At 51.0% G+C, this 26,151-nt stretch overlaps 1 protein-coding gene and 1 long non-coding RNA gene across 9 annotated transcripts in view; one reads left to right on the top strand and one right to left on the bottom strand.

Moving 5' to 3' along the window:
- Window positions 1-26,151, top strand: part of HYDIN (HYDIN axonemal central pair apparatus protein) — a 108,217-nt gene that overhangs the window by 62,067 nt on the left and 19,999 nt on the right. For 5 of the 8 annotated variants that reach the window (XM_032447003.2, XM_015873865.3, XM_015873864.3 and 2 more), the window contains exons 19-48: window positions 2-240; window positions 1,727-1,964; window positions 3,389-3,532; window positions 4,639-4,782; window positions 5,250-5,563; window positions 9,943-10,135; window positions 11,906-12,022; window positions 12,683-12,892; window positions 13,274-13,399; window positions 13,750-13,927; window positions 14,333-14,463; window positions 14,777-14,910; window positions 15,538-15,674; window positions 16,375-16,502; window positions 16,587-16,778; window positions 17,216-17,365; window positions 17,808-18,047; window positions 18,199-18,370; window positions 18,659-18,820; window positions 19,048-19,218; window positions 19,636-19,809; window positions 20,923-21,116; window positions 21,255-21,407; window positions 21,879-22,062; window positions 22,715-22,853; window positions 23,840-24,005; window positions 24,100-24,693; window positions 25,017-25,220; window positions 25,570-25,769; window positions 25,911-26,093. In XM_032447003.2, the coding sequence (XP_032302894.2) occupies window positions 2-240; window positions 1,727-1,964; window positions 3,389-3,532; window positions 4,639-4,782; window positions 5,250-5,563; window positions 9,943-10,135; window positions 11,906-12,022; window positions 12,683-12,892; window positions 13,274-13,399; window positions 13,750-13,927; window positions 14,333-14,463; window positions 14,777-14,910; window positions 15,538-15,674; window positions 16,375-16,502; window positions 16,587-16,778; window positions 17,216-17,365; window positions 17,808-18,047; window positions 18,199-18,370; window positions 18,659-18,820; window positions 19,048-19,218; window positions 19,636-19,809; window positions 20,923-21,116; window positions 21,255-21,407; window positions 21,879-22,062; window positions 22,715-22,853; window positions 23,840-24,005; window positions 24,100-24,693; window positions 25,017-25,220; window positions 25,570-25,769; window positions 25,911-26,093 (5,711 nt within the window). Of the gene's footprint in view, window position 1; window positions 241-1,726; window positions 1,965-3,388; window positions 3,533-4,638; window positions 4,783-5,249; window positions 5,564-9,942; window positions 10,136-11,905; window positions 12,023-12,682; window positions 12,893-13,273; window positions 13,400-13,749; window positions 13,928-14,332; window positions 14,464-14,776; window positions 14,911-15,537; window positions 15,675-16,374; window positions 16,503-16,586; window positions 16,779-17,215; window positions 17,366-17,807; window positions 18,048-18,198; window positions 18,371-18,658; window positions 18,821-19,047; window positions 19,219-19,604; window positions 19,810-20,922; window positions 21,117-21,254; window positions 21,408-21,878; window positions 22,063-22,714; window positions 22,854-23,839; window positions 24,006-24,099; window positions 24,694-25,016; window positions 25,221-25,569; window positions 25,770-25,910; window positions 26,094-26,151 lie in introns of those variants that run through there. The other 3 variants (XM_085550882.1, XM_085550883.1, XM_085550885.1) reach the window with 2 other exon arrangements.
- On the bottom strand, window positions 21,786-23,122 carry LOC107319193 (uncharacterized). The gene is made up of 2 exons (XR_001557659.3): window positions 22,944-23,122; window positions 21,786-22,044 (listed from the first exon to the last, which is right to left on the bottom strand). It is a non-coding gene; the product is annotated as an uncharacterized LOC107319193 (long non-coding RNA).

The raw sequence follows: 26,151 nt of genomic DNA, 5'->3' as shown, positions 1-26,151 counted from the left end.
GGATAGAGAAGATTCATGCTGGAGGGTTGAACCCAAGCAAGGCATCATCCCCCCCGAGTCTGAAGTGTCACTGGCTGTCATAGCCAACCTGGACGACACCCAGAAATTCCAGGACAATCTGAACATCTTCATAGAGAACAGCAGCTCCTACGTGATCCCCATCCAGGCTGTTGGCATCGGCACCACCATCGTCACTGATAAACCCTTTGCACCAGAGCTTGACCTGGGGCCACACTTCAGGTAGGGGCTCAGGGATGCGTTCCGGTCCTTCAGGTCAATCCTTTCTCTTGAGGTCCCAGCAATGTTTCACTGATAGGAATTCCTTTAGAAATGCCTTAAAGCCATTTGAAAGGCATTAAGCACTCGCCCTCAGAAGCAACCACAGTGCAAAACAGTTGCTAACTTGTTGCTGAATTGCCCTTAGTTATAATGCATTTATTTCCTCACTTTGTCAAATAGAGATCTGGAGCAAAACAGCAGGTCCCGGAAGCCTCTGGCTGAAAAACGCTACATTACCAATATAAACATATTTCCCTTTGCAATAACGTTGCTTGCTTTTTCACTCAGTATGGAGTATTGGTTCACGACAGAGTAAAACCTGGTGGTAGCTTGTTAGCAACTCCTTGATGAAATTAATGATGCTGTTTTATTTCTCCTCTGCCTGGCGGTACTGGAGGAGCAGTAGAATTTCTTTGCCCTTGATCAGCTCACTTGTCTTTCCCTACTGAGCTTCTCGTTATTAGGTGTAGTTTTCCCTTGTTTCTCCTGCCTGTATTTTTGTATTTGTTGCTATTTTTCCTGCCATCTTTTCCATCACAGCTGTGGAATCCCAGGGTGTGGGATGGTGGCTGGGGACAGGTATGTCCCATGGGCATGGGGGCCATGTTCTATAAACAACCCTGAAAGTGAGAGGAAAAGCCTGCTGATATTGGGCAGGATAAATTGTTAATTGAGAGGGCTCATCTCGAAGCTTGGGGGGTTCCATGTCTTACAAGCAGGAGAGGAAGGCAGGTCCTTACAAAGAGCCCATGCACCAGCTGAGCTTCTCAGGGCTGTGGTCCTGCTGCTCTGAGTTCTCTATGAGACACAGCATCTCGTGCTGAGTTCTTACACAGCAAACACTTCCGCAGTCTGTTTCAAAGACTTGTTGCCTTCTGTGTTAGTATTTAGCTCCTTACAGTGGACACGTGCTTTGTGCTGGTTTTAAACTCTTCTGGAATCGTTCATTCCCTGGGCAAACTGAGATTTATAATGGGTAAAATAAAGGGTAAAAGAGTTACTCCAGCCTTGCCCAAAGTTATTATTTCTTTACGTGAAAGAATCAATTTCCATTGAATGCTTTTAGGTTTATGTCTCGCTCTAGTTAGTTACCCCCTGCTGGTCCCCTCTGCAAACAGACTGGCTCTTGCTACTGTGCTTGTACCAGGAGAACTTTCATTGACCCCATGTACCACGTCCCATTTATCATCCCAAAGTTCAGCACCAGGGCACAGGATGGTGATCTGCTGGGGGCGGTGAGGGTTTCTGGGGGAAGCACCTTGGAAAAATACAGTGAGTGTGGTGCCCCAAAATTAGTGGACGTGGTGGTGATGGGTCAGCAGTTGAACTGGATGAGCTTTGGTCACACAGACTGATAAACATGGGACAGCCAGTAGAGTACTGAAGCTGGGTGACTACTGGGAAATCCCAGCTTCCCGGGCACTTTCTGTCTCTGTTTCTCTTCCAGCATGAGTTCCTGCTCTTATCACTTCAAGATAACAAACAAGGGAAGGCGCACCCACCAGCTCTACTGGACCACAGAAGGCTTTGCCCCATTCCGCCAGCACGATCGCCTTCCATCTGTGGGTGGCACCAAGGACAGCTCCCCCAAGGGCCCCGTGTTCAGACTTTGGCCACTGAGGATGGAGCTGATACCGGGCAGGACGATGGAGATGACACTGGAAGGCTTCTCCAGCACCCCAAGGGTGAGGTTGAGTTTGGGACTGAACCCTTCCCATCAGGTTACATCCCATGATCTCAGCGCCCCTTGGCTCTTAGTGGAGAAAATGATCATTTGTCTTCAAGAAGTGTTTAAATGCCACAAGTTACCATGGCAGCATCAGTTGCTTTCCTTGCTGGCCACCATCAGTTGCTAAGGCTTTTCTTGTTTCTATAGCTACCATAAAGCAATCTTGCTGATATCAAAATATGGGCTACTTTAGGGGGCAAATGGCAGGTGATAAGGTGATAAGGCATCCCATGCTGAGGCAGAAGCAAAGGGCAGAAAAAAGAAGTAAGCTCGGAGAGATTAGTAAGTAAGTAAATAATAATGAAACACAAAAAAGGCAAGGTGATACATCGGGGAGAAGCATCCATAACACCTGCAGAGGGGGCAGTGTCTGGGAGCAGCAGCATTTTTCCTCCATGCACTAACACAGGCAGAGGGCTTGTCTGGCACCAAGATGCAGAGGAGAAAAATGAACACGGTGTGTGTCAGCCCTGTGATCACAGGAGGACATTCTCCATGTGGGGATCTGCTCCCAGGGATCGTTACCATTGACAGCTGGGGCTTGTGTCAATATTTCCACACCAGCCCTGCTGTCCCTTAGGCAGTTGGTCTGCCAGCAGGGCTGTGCACCCATGAGCTACAGTTTGGGGTGTTAATGGGATCACTGCATGGGCCTCTTTTACCAGGGGAAGCCCAGTTCAGAGGGCTGCAGAATGGCTTGGGTTGGAAGGGAGTTGTTTAGGGAAGAAGCAGCCAGTGAGCAGTGGTGAATGTGCACCGTGCCCACAGTGACACCAGTTTTGAAAGGTGTTTGAGTGTAGTAGTGGAGGAAGATGTAATAACTCATGTGGTGGGACTCTCCAGGCATATCACTTTGCAGTTCTGAGCTCTAGGGGACTGTTTGAGAGAGAGAAAAGGAACCAGGGAGGAAATACAAAGACCAGGGCACTGGAGAAAGAGGGTGTTGAAACTAGATGATTGTTATGGTCGTTCTCAACCCAGACCATTCTGTGATTCTTTGAAAGATGAATGGGGATCTGTGAGCTTGGCTGGGGGTCCTATGTCCAAGGTCAAGCCCCTGGGAAGGTTCTCACCTTGCTTGTGTGGAGCTAACTTGTGGGGCTACACTGGGAGTGAGAGGGGGATGTGGAGAAGTGATACCACAGGAGGAACCAGAAGTTGAAGTGTAAGAGCACTTAGCTTGGGCAGAGGGCTGCCACCTGAAATGCCTTGTTACATGGGTTTCTCCTTCGTATCCTTTCCTCTAAGCTTCCAAGGGAAGGCCTATTGGCTTTGGGCCCTCTTTTCCCTTAGTGCGGTTATTTTTTGTAGTGATGTCCTACTGCTTTCTGTAAGGGTTATGCTCAGCAATGGGGCTCATGGGGGACTGTGGCATTGCAGGTGGTGACAGAGCGGCTGCTGTGCCATGCCATCATAGGCAGCAAGATAGTGAAGACTCAGATCATGCAGGTGGATGTCACATGCGAGTTCATTGCCCCTGTCCTGCAGCTCTCCTCTAGGGAAATCACTTTCCGGGTGGAGAAGGTAAGTGTCTGGGTTGTGTCCTTGTGCTCAGTGGTAGAGCTGCTGACCTAAAGCATTCAGGGTGTGTGCCTGTGTTAACAAAGTTAAGTCTTCTCCGAGACCATGGAGCTTTGGTTATTGATTTGAACAAGAACCATCCCTTGCTTCCTCACCCACGTAATGCTGGGATTACAGCTCCCCAGCAGTGTCGTATTGGGGCTGCTTGTTGAGAGGCATTGTTGTTTCTGTACTCAGTTTAAAGGAGGGTTCTGAAGAATCCCCTGTGGCACACCAAAGTCTGAACACAGGTCCTGTAGGGAGGCTGAGAAAACTGAGAGTGCTGTCAGCAGCTCAGATTGACAAGGAAAAGCTGTCATGGTCTCTTGTCCCCCTGCCACTCTCTCTGCAGTTGGTAGAGATGTTGGCTCTCTTTGCATTTCTCTTATTTTCCTTCAGAGAAGCCGCAGACATCCCTCAGTTGCACTGACGATAACAGCAACGCAAAGCAGGTGCCCTTTGGTCTCTCAACTCCTGCCTCCTGCATCATCCTTCCCTCTCCCACAGGGTGTCTGAAAAAGAGAAAACAGTTAATTATTTACTGTTGGTGTTTCCAGGTCTCTCTTCCAGCTCCCTGGCTCTCGGTGTAGCTCACGATCCTGCGGGCAGCTCAGATTTAATGAGAAGCTTTTCACTCTTCCCTGGTGCCCACACTCTGTTCAATGTGTGCTTTCCATTTACCGAGCACAATGGCATGGCAGATGGCAAAGAGCAATGCGTGTAGAGCTCATTTCCCAAACACTGACTTACACAAGTAGAAATGAGCCTTGCACCTCTCAGCCCAAAGCTGGAGTTGTATGATGTGGATTGGCTTTGTAGAAGCAGCCGCCTCCTCTTGGGTCCCATTGCTTTCCTCTGTAAGAGACTGATGTCTCCAGTCCCCTGCAGGATGCTGTGGCTTCTGAAAAAGAACGATGTTTGATAAACTTTGAGAAAATCTTTCTAAAAGAGTGAAAAGCAATTAGAGCGGTCAATAGAGAGACCTGCAATTCAGAGGTTGAAAAATGTGCAATGCGGCAGAAAGGGAAGGGGGCCCATGGCCACTCCTCCTCCATTTGTTGTCTCTGTAGCAACCCAGTGATGTCCTAACTGCTCAGCACGAACCTCTGTGCTTGAAGAACATCTCCTCCCTGCCGCTCAGTGTGGTGCTGCGCGTGGAGCAGCCCTTCTCACTCTGCAACGCAGCACAGCAGCCTCTCTCCGTGGACACCAAGGTGAGCAGCCCAGGCTTCGTGGTGCAGCTTAAGGAGTTGGAGATGTTTGGTCTTTGGGTCAGCAGCAGCCTGGCCTGAGCGAAACCACGTTTGAATTGAGCTGTTGTAAGAAATGTGCTGCCTTTCTTATGAGTAAATTTGGATTTTCCCTCTCTGCTGCAAGCCTGAGGCTGCAGTGCTATTGCATGTGTTCTGAGTATAAGGATGAAGGAGCACTTCAGGAGCTAGGACTTACCATAGTGCCCATGTGGTTTTGGCATGTAGCTTGCTCAGGTCTAGGGCTCAGCAGACCAGTACTTCATCACACTGATTTACACAGAATTATGGAATGGCTTGGGTTGGAAGGGACCACAAAGACCACTTGGTTCCAACGCCTGCCATGGGCATGGTTGCCAACAGGATTAAGCGCTAGGTCAGGTTGGCCAAGGCCCCATCGAGCCTGGCCTTAATATCTCATCTCCTTGCAGCCACTAAAGCTGAACACTGGGGAGGAACATCACCTCACCATCAGATTTAACCCTGACTATGAAGAGGGTTTAAACATCCGGGTAGCAGAGCGGACTCTGAATATACGATTTCTTGAGCACCCTCTTGAGGAGCACGTTGCCATTCGGGGGGAAGTCTACTTCCCAAACCTTCACATGGAGACCATGACCGTGGACTTTGGCTGCATCTTGAATGACACCGAGGACGTGCGTTACGTTGAGGTGACCAACTGCAGCCCGCTGCTCGTGCGGTACCGCTGGTCGTTCCTGGCAGGCAGTCATGTGAGCCAGATGAGGTACGTGCCTTGCCCTTTTCTCCTTCCTCGTGTCCTGTCTGTAATTTGCAGAGCCCAAGTCTGTCTGCTTGCCATCTGATAAATTGCTTTCAGCTCTCCTGTCTGGAAATGTCACCTACTGGCTGCGGTCAGGGTGAGTGCTCAGGGAGGAGGTGACCTGCACCAGTCTGAGGCTGGGAGGGGCACGACCTGTCCTACAGCTGCAACTGGGGACTGTAGGAACCTACAACACTTCAACCTTAATCCATATCCCAGAACCTCACTTTCTTACCTCGTAAAGTCATTAAGGTTGGAAAAAGACCATCATCAAGTTCAACTGTTCTTCCAGGCTGGATGTGGCTCTGGGCAGCCTGGTATGGTGGTTGGCGACCCTGCACATAGCAGGGGGGTAGGAACCAGTTGATCATTATGGTCTTTTTCATCCCAGGCCATTTCATGATTCTATGACCTACCACCTATATTGCCCACTAAACTGGTGTCCCCAGGGAGCAGGGGGACTTTGATTCCCAGCCCAAGAGCTGTTTTGCAGTCAGGCTGGAGCACATCTATAAGCACATTTCCAGCCGTTCTTCCTGCTGTGGCCTCTCTGCGTAGTACAAAAGTCTAGTCTGGATGGTTTTAATTACAGCAGCAAATGGTTTTTCCATAATGCCCTAGGAAAGTTAACCACTGTGCATTGAAGTGCCGCTCTTCTAAATAATACAGATCATCAATAAGCAGCTTTGTTTGGAGAACTGGATCTGGTTCACAGCAGGAGACCTGCTGGGGACTGGAAATTAGCTGTGGCTGTGTGGAGGGCTCAGGGGAGGAGGATTTGGGCTCTGAGCAGCCTGTTCTCAGCTGGGTCTGACCAAGTAACAGCAGACCTTGATGCATGGCACCTTTAGGAGTGGACCCTAAAGGTTTCCAGTAATGCAGAATGAGGTAGGCAGGCAGGAGGGGAGCAGGACTGTAATCGTTGCTTGGAGGCCGCTGTCATCTCCTGGCAAATTAGATTAAGGTTTAATTACAAGCTAAAGGGAGAATCTAATTTTGATGATAGAACAATGCTTATATTTTATAATAACAGAGAAACAAGCACATTACACCAAAGCCTGTGTGGAATTAATTTCCTCTGGGGCCACTTGTTGGCCGGTTGCCTGTTTATCTTTACTCTTATTATTTAGAACCCCTTTGAGTTTTTGGAAATGTGAGAGCTGAGTTGTTTTTTTTTTCTGGTTTTTAATCACCCTGTCCCCACCTAAATTGGCTTTGCTGGACCTGAGCCTGCGGGCAGTGGCTCTTGCAGAGGATGCTGAGTCACCCAGCTCCATTGGCCGAGCAGCACCAAGGAGTTCCAGCACTGGGCAGCATGGCAGCCCATGCTTCGTTGGTCTTGGGCATTAGATCCTTTGCTGTCTTGTTAGTGAGGAGGATGTTACGACAGCTCCCATTTCTGCTCTGCATCTTAATTAAGCATTAATATACTCTCCCTGGGTCCCTCAGCAGACACCATGTGACTCTCCGTGGCAGAGCTGGAAATGAAGACAGTCTCCAAGCTATTAACACCTCAAATTGCTCATTAAGAGCCCAGCAGAAGGGCAGCATGTCAGATATTATTTCTAGTCCATATTAAGCACCGTTGGTATTCTAAATTATCAGATCAAACTAACTCAGCCTGGCATGGGGAGAATCAAACATCAGGTCCCATGAAGGTGAGACTGATGGAATTTAACCATCCATACATCATACCTTGCTGGAGCCCATCATCAGAGGCTCCCAGCATCAATCAGAAACACATATTTATCTTCACCAGGAGATAAACATGTTGTTTCTCTGTGTGCACAAGACTATGCCTGGATTATTATTATTTTTCTTCTAGCTGTTGAAAGCATTATTGTGGTTGGGTGTGCCCAGGTCATGCCAACTGTGCCTCTTTTCCAACACTGCTGAGCCACAAATCTCTCATGATTCCTCTTCCCCTATAGTACAGAGCAGGGACAGGCTGAGGTCAGTTTCTCCCCTTCTCTTGCACCTTTGATAACTCCAAGTTGCGTTAAGCACTGCACTGCTATGTTTTCTGCTGCGTTGGGATCCATTTCCACCCTGCAAGGGGCATAGCCAAATTCAGGCAGAGCATTTCTTATCTTTAAGGTTTCTTATCTTTAAGGTTTCTTCCACAGGGACTGACTTGTGCCCCTTTCCAAGGGAAGTACATAGCTCCTTGGTCGAAAAGGAAAGCATTGCATCCACAGGTTGTACAAGACATCTGCAGAATAACCAGAGACATCTGTGACAAATGCATGCTTCCTGCTACTGCCAAAGGCTCAACACTATGCTCAGCTGTTGTCCAAAGTTTTCTTCTTTATGGGAGCAAGCAACAACGCATGGCTCCTTCTAAGCTCTTCTATTCCTGCATGACCCCTTTGTCCCTGCCCCTGTTTGAGACCCAGGGACACAAACCTTACCAAGCAGCTCCATGTAGTCCGTGCTCCAGCACAAACCATCCGCACAGCTGTGGCACCTATCAGACCTGCTGTCTGCCTTGATCTGATGCCTCTGCAGTGGGAACATCATGTCTATGAACCCAGAGCAATGCATTGCCAGCAAATCCTTTGGGTTTGTTGAGTTAGGAAGCGTCTCCCTCTTTTCTACCCAGGATTTTGTCTGCCAATTTACTTTGAACAAACAAGGAGCCTTTCTCCTCCCAAGTGGGTCTTCTGTGGCATTAATAACTTCTTGTTTCCCTGCCCTCCCTCCTGCCGTGTCCCCCCAGCAGGCTGCACTGCAGGGACCCTGCCAGCCAGGTTCCTGACTCGTTACTGACAAAAACAATCCCTTGTGCTTGATGGGGCCTTTGTTTGGTGGTAGTTTTATAACAAGGAAGAAATGGAAAACAGAGACAGTGAAAAACAGTGCAAGGCAAAAATCTGACAGCGGTGCTCTGTCAGCTGCCAGAGGAGAGAGGAAGCAAAAAGTTATGTCTGAAATGCACATGTTTGCCAGGTCCTGGGGAGGCTCACATGAGGGACAGGAGCTTGTACCCCTTCCTCCCTAGTGTTGTCATGGGCCTGCTGTGTCTCAGCTTACAAGCCCCCCGGCGCAGCAGATCTGGGGCTTTGGTAGCTCCACAGGGATGAGAGGTAGAGGTGATTTTTCTGATGGAAAGTGATGGGTCAGTCGAGGTTTCAAGTGATTTCACCTGCAGGAGGTGAATGTGGGAGCATCATCCTGCAGTCTCTGGGGCCGGGGTCTCCTCTCTTGCTGCTCCATTGCTCTGTGAGGAGGAGGAATGCTCATTCTCAAAGCAGAGACTGCTTGCATCCAGCCAGCTGCAGTGGCAAGATGAAGTTTGGGTGACTGTCCTGGTGCTGATGGCTCTTGCTCAGCCCACATCATCACATCAGGTTGGCAGCAGCAGTGTGATTTCTAGCTCCTCTATTTTGGGAGGAGGGTGTGGAAAGCGGTGTGAAGCTGTGTCCCCAGCAGGCTCACAGGCAGGCGTATTTCTGGCATCTCAGAGGCAGGGCCTCCTTCCTCCCTCCCAATGGCCATCCAACCCTGCTCCCATCCCCACTCTTCACTCTGGGGAGGTTTGAACTGCACTGTTGGAGTGCAACAGGGCTGGGTGAGATGGACCCCAGATCACCTCCCTCTTCCTTCTGCTTTCCTAAGACCTCACCTTGGGGAGATTTCATGTCCCTGCAAGCAGAAGCCCAGCAGCTCTCGTTGACCCATTGGCTTGTTGGGATCCCTTCCCTTTTGTCTTGCTCTTACTGCTCCCATTTCCAGACTTTCCCCCTTGAAGTGGTCCCTGGCTGCTTTGCAGCTGTACTCAATGATCACATCACCTTCTGGAGTCCCAGAGAGCTTCTACTTCAGCATGAGAAATATTGCTGTTGTCGAGGCGCTGCGGTGCCGCGAAGTTGCCTCAAACCATTCTGTAGAACCAGGGGTAATTTAATAAATGGTTATGGATTTTCCATCTCAGGGCTTTACCTCTCCTCAGGAGTTATTAACCTCATAGTATTTATCTCAAGCAGTTCCAAGCTGTGGTTATTCTCCCTCGCTAAGGTGGATGTTGGCTGGAGAGCTTGGTGAGCCATGAGTACCCACTGCAGAGTGTATTGTTAAGGGAAGGTACCAAATTCCCAGCTAGGAGTGAAGCACCCAAGGCTGCTTCAAAGGCCTATGTTTGGCCCTTGGTTAAAAACAGCCAATGCCTCCTTCCCCTAAAGTACTTAGCATGGCTGTTTGGCTCTGTCCTCGTTCCAGGCACAGAGCTGAGCCTATCCGCAGTGGCTTCCATCAGCCTCATCCTACTGAGGGGCCACACAACTCATCCATCCCATGCAGGATTCCCACTGCAGGTCCCTGTTCAGATGTATTCTCTGTTCTAGATTCAGTCCTCCGGTACCTAAGTATTTCATCAACCCCCAACCAAAGAAAGAAGAGGGAGCCTCGATGGAGTCCTTGGCATCAGCAGACAGCAGCGGCCATGATATGGACATGAAGGAGGCAGCCCAAGTGGTGGGAGCAGCAGTAGAACCTGCCTCAGAGCCAGCAGATGCATATGGGTCCCCGGAGACTCAGGTAGAATCTCCTGTAGACCTCCTGCTTGGATGCTGCATTGACAGCCACGGAGCAGATGGGTGCTTTCCCATAACAAGGGGTGGCAGACAATCTGCAGTCATCCAGCTTTAGGAATGGCTTTGCTGACAGTTGATGTGCTTTGGAGGCTGATCCTGGTGGTGGTGGGGTCAGGAAACGCCAAAATGAGCATGAAGTTCAAGGAGAAGTGCTGTGCCTGCTTGCATCCTAATATCAGCTGTGTTAACATTGCGAGTCCACATGTATTTTCTTAGCCAGAAGTAATGATACCCTGTGGCTGCACAGAACAGCGTGGCTAAATGCTGAGTTAGAAGCATGCAGTCTTTTTGATTTCCAGCTTTGCTGTCACGTATTCACAAGTAAACCAGGGAAATCCAAGTGGATGTGCCTAAGCAGGATCCAAAACTGCCTCAGATCTGTACTGCAGTTTGATCTTCTGCTTGTCTTGCTGTATTTAGGCAATATCTGTATAGCCTTTCTGGGGAGAAGGGAGGTTGTAAGCTTAGAAGAGCATGACTAACATCTTTTGGAATGCGTGGTGGTGTATGTGTTGTGCAGAAGGACTTTGAGGATGGTGGGTTTGGAGAGGTTCTTGGGGGGGCTGGAGGGAAGTAATCCCCTTGGAGCTCCTTTTGTAGGTTAGGAAGGAGAACGGGGAGCTGTGCTCAGAGTCCTACATTGCCGAAGTGAGCAGCAGTGGTCGATAGCTGAAAGATTTGTAACTGCTTGTTGACAAAGGATAAACTCTATGAGGGCAAAAAGCCTTTTTGCAGAGTACTGAAAATGGCCAAGTTTTGCCATCTCTTCCTGAGAAGAAAAGGGGATGTGAGAATACTCAGCCCTCCTCTGTGTTTTATCTGCTGGGGGAGATGGAGCCTCTAATTGGATCTAAGGATGTCCCCTAAATACTCTTGCAGCTTCTACTGAAGTCAAGACTGCAGCACAAAACACTTCTTCTAATTAAGAAGCACATATTCCTCAACTTCAAGACCAATTACAAAGCCTTCCTCTATAAACAGGGATCAGAACCCCAAGGACGTGTTCTCTTCTTTTGAGGGCATTTTTGAGGTTCAGTACCACTGAAGCAGCATCTCAGCTGCCTTGGCCAGGAGGGGGCCATTCAAAAAGATCACCCCAGTGGAGATCTCTGTGTTCTCTGGCACTGGGGAGCAGATGAGATGAAACCTAAGCAGCACCTGAAGGTCTGTCAATGACTTCCCAAGGTCCTTGTTTTTCAGTTTTTGATATTCTTTTCTTGCAGCTGGGTCCCTTTTTTAGTCACAGAGAATCTCACCTGTCCAGGTTTGGGGCATCAGTTGTGGATGGGCTCAGACCCACACTGAGCTGACAGCAGGGATGGCCCATGTTTGATTGGTGCCTGGATTCTGTCTCAGCTGTTTCCAGCTTGATGAGGTTCTTCCTTATCCATTGAGATAATCATAGGAGGATGTCACTGTTGGTTCACAGAATATCCCAGGTTGGAAGAGACCCAGAAGTATCATTGAGTCCAACTCCTGGCTCTGTGATCTTTGTGGATCTCTTCCAACTCAGGATATTTTATGATTCTCCAAACCAACAGAGAAGAGCCCACATAGGTTGGATGGGAATGTGGATGTGGCAGTACACAGAATCATGGAGTAATAGAATATCCCAAATTGGAAGAAACCCACAAGAACCATCGAGTCCAACTCCTGAGAGTGGTCTCTCCCTGAGCAGCTGCTTCTGCTGCAGCTCCTGGTGCTCTTTTTCCAGCTGCTACCACCTGCTGTCAAGGACCTGCAGAGTGCTGCAGAGGCTCCGAGCCTGGTGGAGACCAAGGAACCAATGCAGTTTGTGGAGAACGAGCCCCTTGCTTTGGGTGTGGAGGAGGTAAGAGCTGTCTCCTTGGTCTGGCTTCCACATTGCAGTGTGGCAAGCAGGTCTTACATCCCTCCGAGCACAGCATGGTGCAGTGCTGATGGAGCAACCAGCCCTGGGAGAGGCCATGCAGGATGTGTTGTAGGGCTGAACAAGGACCACACCTGTGGGCATTATTCACCCTGTTGGCATTAATCGAGTGGGTATTGTTCATCCTCTTGGCATTAATCAAGTAGACTGTAGGAAGTTTCTGCGGCAGTGTGTTAGTGCCTAGGAGTGAAAAGGACAATGAGCCATGTGGGCTGAGCTGGAGCCCTCCCCCAGCTGCAGGACTCTCATCTCCCAGTCTCATGGTTCTCCAAAGGCAGTTAAAGATTCTAAAGGCATGATCTGCTGCGGAGAGAATGCATAGCTGCCAAGAGACCTCCCAAATTATGCTAATGTAATGTATTAATGAAAGCATTAATTAGTGAGTATGGGAGGAGATTTCCCTGTGGTCCCTCTGCTGAAAAGCAGGATGGCTGCAGAAGAGGTTAGGATGATTTTGTGTGTCTGAGTGCACCTGCAGTCATGTTCCTTCACTCCAAGCCAGAGCTCCAGCCTCACCCTGGGGCTGGGTGGCTCTTCTTCATTAACCTTGATGCTTCCTACCCCAACCTTCCCTTCCTCCAGGTTTTTGACATCCTGCCACTCTATGGTGAGCTGCAGCCAGGAGAGAGCCAGCAGGTCACCTTCACCTTCTTTGGCCATGCCAACATGGTGGTCCACATCACAGCTCTGTGTGAGGTGGAGGGAGGTCCGACCTACCAGGTGATGCTCAGTGGGGAGGCCTCAGTCATCAACTACCTCTTCGATGTCACAGAGATCAACTGCGGGCTGCAGGTACCACAGCGTCTCTTGGGGCTGGTCCTCATCTTACAACAAGGTCTAAGGACTCTTTCCAGCAGTTGTGTTGGGTGGACAGCTTTCCCCACCCCTCTTCCAACATCTGTGTAGCACATCTTGCATCACAACTGTTGTTCTTATGGCCGTTCCAGTCTCCTGAGCTGGGAGTTCCTCCTCAAGGTTTCTAGCACTGGGCAGAAAGGGGATGGTCTGCCAAGGAACACGTCCTTAGGACATCCAGCTCCTACAAGCAGAGACCCAAGGAGATACTTGCAAGCCACCCCAGATACATGTTCCTATGCCCTGCAGCTGTGGCTTCCCCACATTCACATTATCCCACCTTAGAAGACTCAGTGCCCATCTTCTGTCCCTCCACAGCTGTTTAATGAATTTGCTGAAGCAGAGCTCACCCTACAGAACAGTGGCAAGGTGGGATTCCAGTACCGGGTGCTGAGCCCCAGCGACAGCTCTCTGCCCAGCGTGCTCCTGGTGCTGCCCAGCACGGTGAGTACAGGGCAGCATGGGCAACGACCCCTGGCCCTGTGGGGCAGAGAAGGGCTGCTCTTGCTTCCTAGATAGGGCATGAAGCTCCTTCGCTAGAGATGGGCAGCCCTGGTGCAGGTCCCTTGCTCCTGCAGAGCTTTGTGGGGCAGTGAGTGGGGCAAGGAGGAAAGGAGTGCCGGGCATCCTACAAGGATGACACGCTGATGCCCTCTTGCTGTGAGCTTTCGAAGTCGCAGCTGAGACTTACAACAGCATCAGCCCTGGCACTTCTGCTTTCCCCTCTCTGCTCCTGTATGTCACTCACTATCTGTCTTTGGTGCCCTACCTGTTCCTTCTCGCACTCTCTGCAGGGTTATGTTGGACCTGGCCAGGAGCAGGTGATGAAAGTCTCCTACTTACCAGGCGTGCCTGGAGCCTTCTGCAGGACTTTCCAGATCCAAGTGAGGCACCTGGAACCAGAAACCATCACTCTGAAAGGGGAAGGGAGCTTTCCCAGGATCTGCATGGATCTGCCCAGGAATATCAGAGGTGAGCTCTGTCTCTCTGTCCCCAGGAAGGTCCCCTGGTTTTCTCCTGTGCTATACACCCATAGGGCGGCTGTCACCCCCAAACACCCAGCCCTCCAGCAGCTTTTTGAGTCCCCAGTAAGGGAACCCATGTGGGCTTTGCCCCTGGAGAGGTTTCCCAGTGTGTCTGCCTGATGGTCTACATGACCAGCAGGGCACTTAGCAAGGGCAGATTTGCATCACGCTGCAGGAAATGAAGTGTTCCTCTGTATGGTGAAAGTGAGCATCCAGATTCAGAGGAAAAGTAGCACCCATTGCCATAGACTGCCTGCAGAGTTTTGGTGGGAGAGGAAAAGAGGGACTTCCCAGCTAACTTGAGACTGGTGCTGCACTCCCACTTCTATGTTTGGATATTTTCTTCCTCCAGGAAATGAAAAGTACGAAAAGATCCTCCAGGAGGCAAGAGAGAAGGTGGAGAAAGAGAGCCAGACAGATGAAGCTGTTGTTCCTGGGGAGGACCCGGCCACTGAGACACCCGTGGATGACCAGGATACAATGGTGAGAACATGGTTCTGCCCTGTTTGGCATGTGCCACCCTACTGTAGTGGGGCTGGGTGTGCCCTGCTGTCACTTGAGACCTCCTGCCTGTGATCATCCGTCCTCTCTGCATCATCTTTGAGTCTGTGGTACTTTGTGATGGAGATGCAGGGCATCGCTGGGGTGCTTGCTCACTAATTCTGCCACATTTATGGGACTTAATAGCTGAATGTGGGTGCCCCATCCCTTGAAGTGTCCAAGGCTGGGTTGAATAGAGCCCTGGGCAACCTGATCTGATAGGTGGCAACCAGCCCAATGACTTTGCTCTCCACAGTTGGACATTCGGCTGCAGATGCAAATGGAAGAGATGCTGGTAGAGGAACGTGCTTTGGAGCAGCAGAAGCTCCTGGTCTCCTGTCCCCCAGAGGACTATTACTTTGACAAGCAAGCTCGTCAGAGGCTTCTCAGGTTGGTGGGGACTCCCTGCTTCCAGGTGCCCCAAGGATAACAGCCAGCACCACTGCTCCTGAGAGCTCGTGCAGAGCTGGGCCTGGTCAGGGACTTGGGAAGGACCTGATCCAGAGGGACGTACCACGCTGTCTGTGAGCAGTGGGATGCCCTCTCTTCTGCAGGGTCACCCACAAGCTTTGGGGGGTGCCCAGCTCTGCAGCTGCTCCATTCCAATGCAGACCATGACATCCAGCCATCACCATGGTCCCTTCTAATTAGCTCTGAAAGAGGCAACTCACAGCTGGCCTCTTTTGTTCCAACAAATGACTGAGGAAGAAGAAAACACTCTCCAAAAAGGGTGGTTTGTGTTTTGCTGAGTGGGATTCCTCTGGAAAAAGACCTTCCATGAATCTCATGGGTGTTGGTTACTGCCTTTACCAGTGCTCTTTTGGGGTTGGATCAAGACCATTGGAGATCCAGTGCACTACAATGGCTTTTCATAGCAGGGGAGCTTGGATCCATGGACTCTACTATTCATGGAGCAGTATCCATGCACTTACACCATTTAAAACTAACCTGCTTTTTGTTAAGGTCTCACTGCTGGCTGAGAAATGGTTTAACAACTCTCCTTATTCCTACTCTCAGGGTGCAGCTGCCTGAGTACATCCTGAACTTTGGCCATGTCATTCTTGGTAACATCCACACACACATTGTGAAGATCACCAACACTGGGCAGCTGCCCGTATCCTTCTGTGCAGTTGGACGTGTCCTGCGTGACACAGGTAAGTGGGATGGAGGTGCTTCTCACCATTTCTGATGGTGTATGGCCCTGGACACATGGAGGGGTTTCAGGGCTTTTTTGTACAGTTTGCTCCTCCTCAGGACCCCCTACTCAGTGCTGTAGGGCCCAAGTTCTCCTGGACAGAGTCCTGGCCCACTGGTGGCTGCCCAAATGCTTGGCTGCAGGGCTGAGCTGGTCCAGTCACCTGGGAGACCCCTCAGCATCTCCTGCTCTTGGCTACCAAGAGGTTTTGTGCACTCTGTGGGCTTGCATTGCAAACAGAGGGGACCATGTGTGGTTGAGGAGTGCTTTGGTTCATAGTGTCATAACAGTCCTGTTTGTCCTTCATGAGGAAAGAGCTTGTGAGGTCTTCCTTTGCATCAAGATAGGCTTCCAAAACAGGCTCTGAAATAAGGCTTGTCATCCACCATGCCATGGGTTGCCATGTTGAGTCACCATGAGAGGGATGGATGCTTCCTCCAAGTTCTTGTTCCTCCATTGAATAGGGGAACTTTAGCTGGATATCCCTTTTGGGGAGGTCCCCAACCATCCTTGGGGTGCCTGGAGAAGGATTCCTTCTAACACAGGACAGCAGGTCTTCTCTTGGAGGTGAAAGGGACTCCTTCATGGAGCAGCCACAGCTGTATGACTTTTTGGTCTGTTGGTCACTTATCTCAGCTGCTCTGTTGTCATCCTTGAAGGTTTCACTGTGGAGCTGGACCGTGTGACAGACCTGCCATACTGCGAGACCCAGACCTTCGAGGTGCGCTTTGACCCGCAGAGTGCCAACGTGCCACTGGGAGAAGCAGATGTGCTGCTGCCCATCAAGGTACCACCTTTTGTCACCCATGTCAGGCAGGACAAAGAAGCTGGACCCACTTGTGCTCTAACTGGGCACTCTGCTCTTCACTAGGTCACAGGAGGCCCCACATTTCACCTCCGCCTTCATGCCTGCGTGACTATGCCATCCCTCTGCATCTCCAGGGATAGCCTGGAGTTCTCCACTGTCCAGTGTGGGCAGTGTCAGGAGGAAACCATCCAGCTCTACAATCGGTTCCAGGTGCCCTGTAAATGGTTTGTTACCTTGAAGGAGCCTGTTAAGAAGGTAATGTTTAGTGGGCATGGAGGGATGGGTTGATGGTTGGACTAGATGTTTGTGGAGGTCTTTTCCAAACTTGGTGATTCTATGGGTTAGTGGGCATGGTGGTGATGGGTTGATGGACTGGATGATCATAGAGGTCTTAATGATCCTATGAGTCAATGATTCTATAAAGCAAGGAGCTATATAGTAGCTTATCAGTTGGATTTCCTTGGCCTCTTTTTTGCCCCTATAATTGCCTGAGCACTTAGACCACTAGTCATGAAGCCTTTAGAGGGTACAGGGCAAGGCTGGTTCATCTGGACCTGTTTCCTATCTGGTGCTCCTCTTGTCTTCCATCTGCACCTGTGCCTCTCTTTCCTCAGCACTGTCTGAGATCTGCAGGAACGGAAGGTCTATCATTGCAGGCCAAATAAGTCTCACGGGTTGGTTTCTGTGCCCAGGTGGATAAATATTTGCCAGCAAACGTGCGACGGAAGCTGCTGCAGGAGCTGAAGGCCAAGCCCTGCGCCTTCGAGGTGCTGCCCTTGGCTGGAGACATCGCCCCAGGGCAGCGATGCAACATGAGGGTCAGATTTACACCCACTGAAGAGGTGAGATGGGTAGAGCTCTAACAAGAGCACAGGGAGAAGGAGTGCACTGCAGGCTGAGCATTGGAAGGGATGCTCTGGGCTGATCCTGCCAGTCCAGCAGACTGAGCAGTGATCTGATGCATTCCTGGGCATGGCAGCACAGACATTCACACCACTGTAATGCCAGTGATCCCTGCCACGTGGCCCAGGAAACCTCCCCTAAACTTAAGTTACATCTCACTTGGAGACTGTCAGCATGTGTCATTATGGGCATGGGTGATTATGGGCCTGGAGTGCTCCCAGCGATGTCTGAATTGCTAGCTGAGATGTAACCATCTTGTCTGTGGCCTTGACCAGAGCAGAGACGTTTGTAGCCAGTGAGATCTTGTCTGCCTCTACCTGACTCTGCTGCTTGATACAGCAGTGCCAGGGCTGCGTCTGAGCAACATAACCCTCTTTTCAGAGATCCTACAGATGCGAGCTGAAGATTAACATTTGCCAGAGCAGCCAGCCCCTCCAGCTGCAAGTCACAGGGCATGGGCTGGAGCCACAACTGGAGTTTGACCCCCCAGTGCTCGAGCTGGCACCTGTGCTGCCATACAGCGATGGGTCAGCAGGAACAGTGGTGGTGAAGAACCCATGCGAGTTCCCCATTGAGTTTTACTCGCTGGAGTTTGACCAGCAGTACCTTGCTGAGGAGCAGGTGAGGGGGTCTGGTCCCCATGCTGTGGCTTCATGGTACTTCAGCTCCCTGAGGAAACGTAGGAAGTCCCCTAAGCAAGGTCTGGTGGCCTTTTGTGGTCAAGTCTTCTCTTCTTCACGTGTTGCTTGATTTCTCTTCCTTCTGCATGCAGATCCTGCAGATGCTGAAGGACTACGATTGCCGCAATACCCTATTGCTGCCCCCACGTGCCCCAGGTGAGAACCTGCCCCCGGAGGTGCTGGAGTACTACCAGGACCACCAGAAGAGGCTGCAGGATGAGCAGACCAAGTCCAGGACTGGGGATCCAGAAGGCCAGGACAATGGTGAGGCTGTTCTGAACGTGTCTCACCCATAAAGATTGAGTGAGCCCTTCAGTTAGTAGAACCAGGTTCATCATCACCAGTATTTTAAATTTTCTCCTTCCAAACAACAAAAACACAAACTCAAACTTCCCTCAAGGCAGAGACAGGTTTCTGAGTGCCTTGGGTATCTTGCTTTATGGGGAGTTCAACATCTTTTTTCATGTGGCCACATAAAGTGGCAAATGGCAAAGAGCAGAATGCCTAGCCTTGTTCATCATCATCAGCCCTCCCCTTGTCCTTCCTCCTCAGCCAATGGCGAAGATGTCCAGTCTCTCTTGGATCAAGAAGAAAAGCTCTCTGCTGGGATCAGTCAGTCCCTCTCATCAGTCATTCCCCTCTCCACTTCTGATGAAAGCCAGTCTAATAAGTTGGATGCTAAATCTGAAAAGGGAGAAGAGGAGCAGAATCTTGGTAAGAGACATGGAGCAGGTCAGAACGCTATGATTATTGCCTCTTCTCTGTCCACTGTGGCAGAAGGGACTTAAGGCATCACTGGGTGCCTGTGCTTTCCCCTTTCTGCCACTCCATTTGCTGAGTGGGACACAGGGTCTCCTCTTCCAGCATCTGAGGGGATGGGGAAGAAGCTGAGTATCACTGGTGTGCAGGAGGCTGATTTTTTTGTACCGTGTTCTGACCAGCAGAGCATCAGCAGAGCACCAGTGGCAGCAAGGAGGCTGAAGGAGAACTGGACGACAGCCCTGTCTTCAGAGCCATCGCTCGTCACCTGGGCATTGATATCTCTCCTGAAGGCCGTGCGGCCCAAAACCGCCGAGGGATCGCCATCATCATCCATGGGGCACCCCTGACGGGTGTGTGTGCCACACAGGGGGCAGAGGAGCAGGGTCCTGGTGGGTCACCACCTGAAGTCGGGTGTCCATGGATCTGTGAGGGTGCACCAGGCCTTCCCCTAACTGGTGGAAGTTGCTCATCTTGTGTCTGTACAGCTGGGCTTGTAACCCACCAAACTGGGTGGACTTAGCCATGTTGCCTCATTGGAGCATGGGGGCCTGACCCCCACAAACAGTGCTGCATGAAGGGCCCTCTGAGACAGTAATGGTGGTGGTACAGGGCTCAAGCATTGAGGCAACCACATGGGACAAAGCCCTTGGGTGGCAGTGAGCTGGAGATGGTCTTCTCTCTAGAACGACATTTCTAGCCACATTCAGGTTGCCTCCCTCTTGGTTTCCTGTGCCAGCATCACCATGTAGGCCTTCCTCTCCCTCAAGGAAAGACATCGGCCGCAGTCACCCTCTCCAGACATTACGGCGCGGCCTGCTTGTCCATCGACTCGCTGGTGATGGAGGCCATCTCTGACAGGAGCAGCTCAGCTGGGATCCATGCACGGGAACTGTGCCTCAGGGCTGCCATAGAGCAGAGCCAGAAGGAGGCTGAGGATGCAGGTATGTCCAGACTCATGGCCAGAGCTATCCCAAGCACCCATGTCTACTTCATTTCTCCATGTGTGCCCAGTGCCATGGATGGGGCTCTGGGCAGCCTGATGTACTGACTGGCAGCCCTACCCCCTTTGGGTGGTTGGAACTAGGTGATCTCTCCAACCTCTAAGCCATTCTGCAGTTCTATGGCTCTTAGTTGGCAGTGAATAGACGTGCAAAGCCAGCTCACCAGCCCTCACCAGTTGTTTGAAATCTCTTCATTTCTGAGGGCTCGCACAGGGATTGCTACCTGCTGCCTGCAGGCTGCTCAGCACATGTTCCTATTCCTGAGAGTGGTGAGGCACACCTGCATATTTCTCAGGGTTTTTATTATTTCCTCAAAGCTAAATGCAGCCAGCTCTCCGTGGCCATCAGGCACAACTGCTGCCCGTTTTAATGAGGAAGAAGCCCTGTGAAGTGGCTCATTAAGCAGTAGGTGCCTGGCTTGGAGAGTGATTTCACAAACATGAGAGAAAGGGAAGAGCAGCCTCCCTGAGGAGCTTCAGATGAGAGACTTGACTCTTTTCTCCAGAGAATTTTCCTATATATGCCATCAGGTCGCACAGCTCGTGGATGTTATTCTGTTCCCCACATGAGACCAGCAACTTTTAAGGTGTTTTGTTGGACAGCTGGTGCTCCTAGCAATGCAGACATCACCTTTAAAGAGAAACTTTGCATTGCCAAGCCTTGAGTTGGGCTGGGTTGGGAGAAGATGGGATGGGTTGGGATATCCAGCGTGGAAAACGTAGCTCTAGTGGAGACTGATGATGACAGCTGGGACAAGGCTGAGCATTAGAGCATCTGTAGGAGAATACAGGGTGTGGAAACAATGGTCCCAAAGAGTGAACCCTTGGCTTGATCTCTAGGGCATGTACCATGCAGCTTTTTTAAGTGATAGAATTGCTGGTGGGTGGATGGTTGGACTAGATGGTCTTAAAGGTCATTTCTGACCTTAATCTTATGATTTTATGACTAACTGCTGCTGCCCATGTTTTAGGAAGGGCACGGTGTTGTATGTTAAATGGCTCGAAAACCCAACGCTCATCACTAGGCTCTGCTGAGCTTCTGCCCCCTCTGCAGGTCAAAGCACAGACCCCCTCAGCACTGAGCACAGTCACAGCCTGGAAACAAACCAGTCCAACTCTGGGGACAAGACCAGCGTCCACTCCACCAGCTCCCGCAGCCGGGTGAGTGCAGGGATGGGCAGGAGGAAATCGGATAACCATGCACCTCATTCCCAGAAACAGCATCACACAGACCCGACAGGCTCACAGGTGAGCACTGATTGCACTGGTGATTCATGTGACCTTTCAAGTGTCTTTGTTCTGCCTCAGACCTTATCTCCAAGCACTTGGAGTTGCCTGGAGTTCTTCCAAGGTGTGTAATTTGTCTCGTGGTGTCCAACTCTGCAGGGCTCCTCCAGCTCTCAACACCTTTCGATGCTTCCCTGTGTCCCTGCACCTCAGTGGCTGAACATTGAGGGCAGCGCAGCAGGAGAGACGGGCTTGTTGAGCTGTGTGCTGCCTGATGATGTGCTGGGAGCCATCCTCTCTGAGAGGCTGCAGGTATGGCACATCCTCTGCTATGGGGGTCAGGAGGGTGGGAGGCACTGGGAGGTGTGAGGGGACAGCTGGAGGGAGTCCTGAGCTGCCAGCATCTTGGTGAAGATGCAGGTGCCATCAGTTGGCAGAGTGCAGGAGTTCATCTGGGCTGATGCATCTCTGAAAGAGTAGAGAGGTGCTGGCATAGCTGTCCAGGGAGATGGGAGAATCACCATCCCTGGAGGTGTTCAAGAAAAGAGTGGATGTGGTACAGAGGGACTTGGTCTAGAGCAGTTACAGGCATGGGAGGATGGCTGGACTTAGGTGATCTTAGTAGTCTTTCCAACCTTTATGATCTATGATATGGATTACCAGCTTCAAGCTAATGGGCAACAAGATGGCTTGTGTCCTTGGGCATCTGCATTTATTGCCAAGCTCAGAGCCTAGTGCATGCTGTTACTGACTCTCTCTCTTCCTTTTATTCCTTATTCCCAGCTGAGTGACTGCTACAAGGGAGTAGTGTTCGATGGCCTGGAGACCCTCTTTGCACGCAGCATGGCGTCTGCTCTCCTCTGCCTGCTCAAAGCTGTCAACAACCGACCTTACATCTATTTTGTGAACCTGTTCCAGGACTATGCCTCTTGGAGAGCCAAAGAGATGGCTGCAAAAGAGAAGGAAGGTGAGAATCATCTCTGTACCTCTCAAATGTCCTCTCAAGCTCTCAGCCTTACCATTGTGTCCATCTGGACGTAACCAGCAGAACTTGGAAGAAATGGGTTTTTTTAATCCTTCCACCTTAGTATCATAGAACCATAGAATCAGTGATGTTGGGAAAGACCTCTAAGATCATCTAGTCCCAACCACCCACCTACCACCAACATTGCCCACTGCCCACATCCCTCAGTGCCACATCCCCATGGCCCTTAAAACACCCCTAGGGATGGTGACTACCCCACCTCCCTGGGCAGTTGTGCCAGTGCCCAAATACTCTTTCAGAGAAGTTTTTCCTAATATCCAACCTTCTGCCTCAGCGTAGCCAGCACTCACCTCATGGCTGCTTAAAGTAAAGCTCCATGGTATGCAGAACACCTACCTTACAGTCTGTCTTTGAAGCTTAGTGACAAGTGCAGGCTCTCATGGCATGGTACCTATCCTCCATGGTGGGACATGGTTCTTGCAAAGCAGCACTTAGGGGCATTATCAAACCACAGCAGGGGTTGGGGCTCCCCACTATCAGCATATCCTGGAGGATCTGGGCAGGTTTGTGTGCTCACCCCCAGCAGCAAGTTCTGCATGTATCTGCTAATGATTTCTCATGTGTGCATGGGAAGAACGGGAGCAGGAAGAAGCTGCCAGGAGGGAGAGAGCACACCTTCTGGAGATGGATGAGGAGGAATATGATGCCCTCACCGAGGAGCAGAGAGCTCAGTTTGATGACAAAATACTACAAATCCAGCGTGAGAGGAGGAGGTCTGTAAGCTTTGCATGGGCAGCTCTCCAGTATGATGTCCCTGAAGGGTTCCCCTGTTCCCATCTCACACAGGGCTCCTAAGCACCCACCTGCTGCCCTCTTCCCTTCCCCATGCTGGGTGCATGCAGGCTGCTGGAGATTTGGTTGAGTGACACCAGAGCAAGTCTCAGCACTTTGTTCTGTCAAGGCTGAAGCTTGTTTCCCCAGAGGGAGATGACTAGGGCTGCTTCAAATGGCTCTGATTTCCAGGACAGACAGCACAACTTTCCTAGGGCAATAGCAAGGTAAAGTGCAGTTGCTCAGAGCCTGTTTTGCAGGAGGAGAATTACTGCAGCTTTTGCTTTCTGATCTAATGGTTGTCCTGTTGCTAGGCACCACTGAAAAGAGCCCAGCCCCATCCAGCCAGGGCTCTCAGCTTTTCTTCATCCAGGCAATGCTCCAGAGCCCAACCACGTCTGCAGCCCTCTGCTGGGCTCTCTCCAGCATTTCCCTGTCTGCCTTGAACTGGGCAGCCCAGAACTGGGCCCAGTGGCCCTATGGCCCTCTCAGGGAGAGAGCACAGGGAAAGAGAACCTGTAGAGCTCCTTTCCGGGTGAGCCACCTTATCAGAGGAGGTGCACAAAATAGAATCACAGAGTCATTAAAGTTGGAAAGGAACTCTCAGATCCCCAAGTCCAACCCCAGCCCACCCTCACCGTACCCACTGACCAGATCCATCAGTGCCACATCCCCATGGTTCTGGAATGTCTCCAGGGGTGGTGACAGCCTGTGCCAGAGCCTCACCAATCATTTGGAGAATGAATTCTTCCTAATACCCAACGTGAACCTCCCCTGGTGCAGTTTGAGGCCACCACCTCTCATCTTGTCGCTATTACCTGGGAGATGAGACCAACCCCCAGCAGGTTCTGAATTTGGCCATGGGCAAGAAAGGTCCATGTTATTCTGTGACAACTCTCAAGAATGTTTTCTGTTTGACTTGCTGAAGGAGGATGGAGCAGCTGGCTCGAGAGCTTGAGGAAAAGCAGAGGCAGGAACTAGAGCGCTTGAGGGAGGAAGAAGAGCTAAAGAAGAAGTCTAAGCGGGGAAGGAAAGAGCTTGGGAAAGAAAAAGACAGTGCCCAGGGGAAGAAAAGCCAGCATGGAGTCAAACAAGTGGGTGGTTGTGCTATTGCAGTGATCATCACCATCCAACAAGAACCAATTTGGTGCATTGAAACACTCATTTCTTTTCCCCACTCTTGCCCAGAATGCCACCGCATCCAGCAGCCACCGCCCAGACACCAGCGATGGGGTGGACAGAAAGGGGTCTACAAAGGAGCACTCAGACTCTGCTGTAGGTGACAAGGATGAGAGGAAGTCAAGCAAGGTTCACCCAACAAATGCCAGCCCAGCAGTGTCCGAGCACCCCATCTCCACAGAGCAGGAGGAAGACACAGAGCAGACGTTGAGTGAGAGCGAGAAGATGATGGCCATGAGGTTTAAGATCTATGAGGCATCACAGAAAGATATCACCTATATTTTATCATACTGGGACAGGGTTCAGGGCGCTCTGGCGTCCTCTTTGGGCCTGGAGGATGTGTGGCAGAAGGCAGAAGAGCAAAGTGCTCATGTATCCAGCCGCAAGAGCAAGAGGGACAGGGAGAAGGAGCGCCTGGAGAAGGAGCGTCAGGAGAGGGAGAGGCAGGAAAAACTGAAGGCTCTCGAGGAAGCCCAAGCACAGGCAGGGGAAGGTGCAGAAGGGCCACCATTCGGGGTGCCTTGTTTGGATATCCAGGTACTGGATGCAGAGGACGCTATTGGGAAGATCCTGGAGAGTGGCAAGCTGCCCCCAGCAGAGCAGGTAAAACCCTGTGGGGCTCAAATGCTGAGGTCCAAGACCTGGTGCTTTGTGTTCTGACAAGTGACAGTGGCACAGAGCCTTGTCCCATGCTGTGCTGTTGTTCCACTGAAGCTCCATGGCAGCTATGGGGTTGGGAAGGTTCTCAGTTCTTCTCATATGTTGGAAAGAGGGGGTGCCATTTTGGCACTGCTCTGGAGCCCATCCACCCCACTGAGCATAAAAAAGCACAGTACTCCATGTAAAAACATTGCCAAAGTCAATGACTGAAAGAGTGTGAGGGCAAATGTGACTAAGAACTAATGGAGCTTTCTCTGATCTTTTAGATCCTGGATAGCCTGGGTCTGGGGCCCTCAGGGCCTCCCATTCCTCCTACTGCATTTTACTCTGTGATCCACTACCCAGAGAAGCGAGTGGCCCCAACAGGAGAAGCCCTCAAGCACTTTGTCTTCATAATGCCAGACAGTGCAATGGCAGAAGAAAAGGAATCCAAAAGTCTTGAGGATGCCCCCATCACGCCTACCTCGAAGGTGCCAGAGCAAAGGGATGGGGTGGGGGAGATGGAAAAGAACTGCTGCAGAGGAGCAGTGATGGACCCCATTTCTGCAGGAGCCCACAGCCACATCTCTGGCCTGATTCAGCTGAACGGAAAACCCTGTTTGGGGGAAGGATGGAGGATTTGGTGCAATCAGATAAGAGGTTTCATGGGCAGAACAAAGCCCAACAAAGGAGAGCAAGGCAGTGGGCAGACATGAAACCAGTAGAACCTGGACATTTATTTGTTCTCTTGTGTGTTTGTCTACAAACCTGCATCCCAGCAGGGATGAATTAGAGCATGTCTCACCTTACTCTGCCTCTTCTTCTTTACCTGGTGCTCAGGTGTCAGAGGAGCAGCTCACCCCCACCAAAGGAAAAGCAAGGAAGGAAAAAACTGAGGGCAACAAGGAGGTCAAGAAAGAGAAGCGGAGCTCAGCCCGAAGCAAGAAAAGTCATGGGACAGGCACGGGAACATCAGTGCGTCCTGCTGATGTGGAGCAAAGCAGTGTGGACTTGGCCACCTCTCCAGGGAAGGCCATCAGGTGAGAGAGGAAGGAGAGCCATCTCAGCAAATGGATGGCCATTCCCTTCCCTTGGGCTGCTGGGTGGTGAGTCCCCAGCTCTCCTCCTCCTCATCTCATTGGCATGTTCCCAACATCTGAAGTGTCCTCTGTAAATGCCAGGCTGAGCAGCTACCGGTGGATTGTGCCTGCCTGTGGCCAGGTTGAACTGAAGGTACACTTCACCTCCTCAGTGTTGGGCCAGTTTGACCAGACAATGAATTTTGAGGTGCTGGGGACGAAGCGACTGTACCAGCTGCACTGCAGGGGCATTTGTGTGTATCCCACCATCAGCCAGGACCCACGGTAAGGCTGCTCCATCACTGCCTGCTGCTCTGCTTCCCTCTGTACTTGGAGGAGGGGC

This window comes from Coturnix japonica, chromosome 6, assembly GCF_054131305.1.
Source record: "Coturnix japonica strain WE chromosome 6, WE-NBRP24, whole genome shotgun sequence".
NCBI classification, from domain to species: Eukaryota; Metazoa; Chordata; class Aves; order Galliformes; family Phasianidae; genus Coturnix; species Coturnix japonica.
The sequence above is the reverse complement of the archived record's forward strand: the minus strand, read 5'-3'. Positions and strand labels throughout refer to the sequence as shown.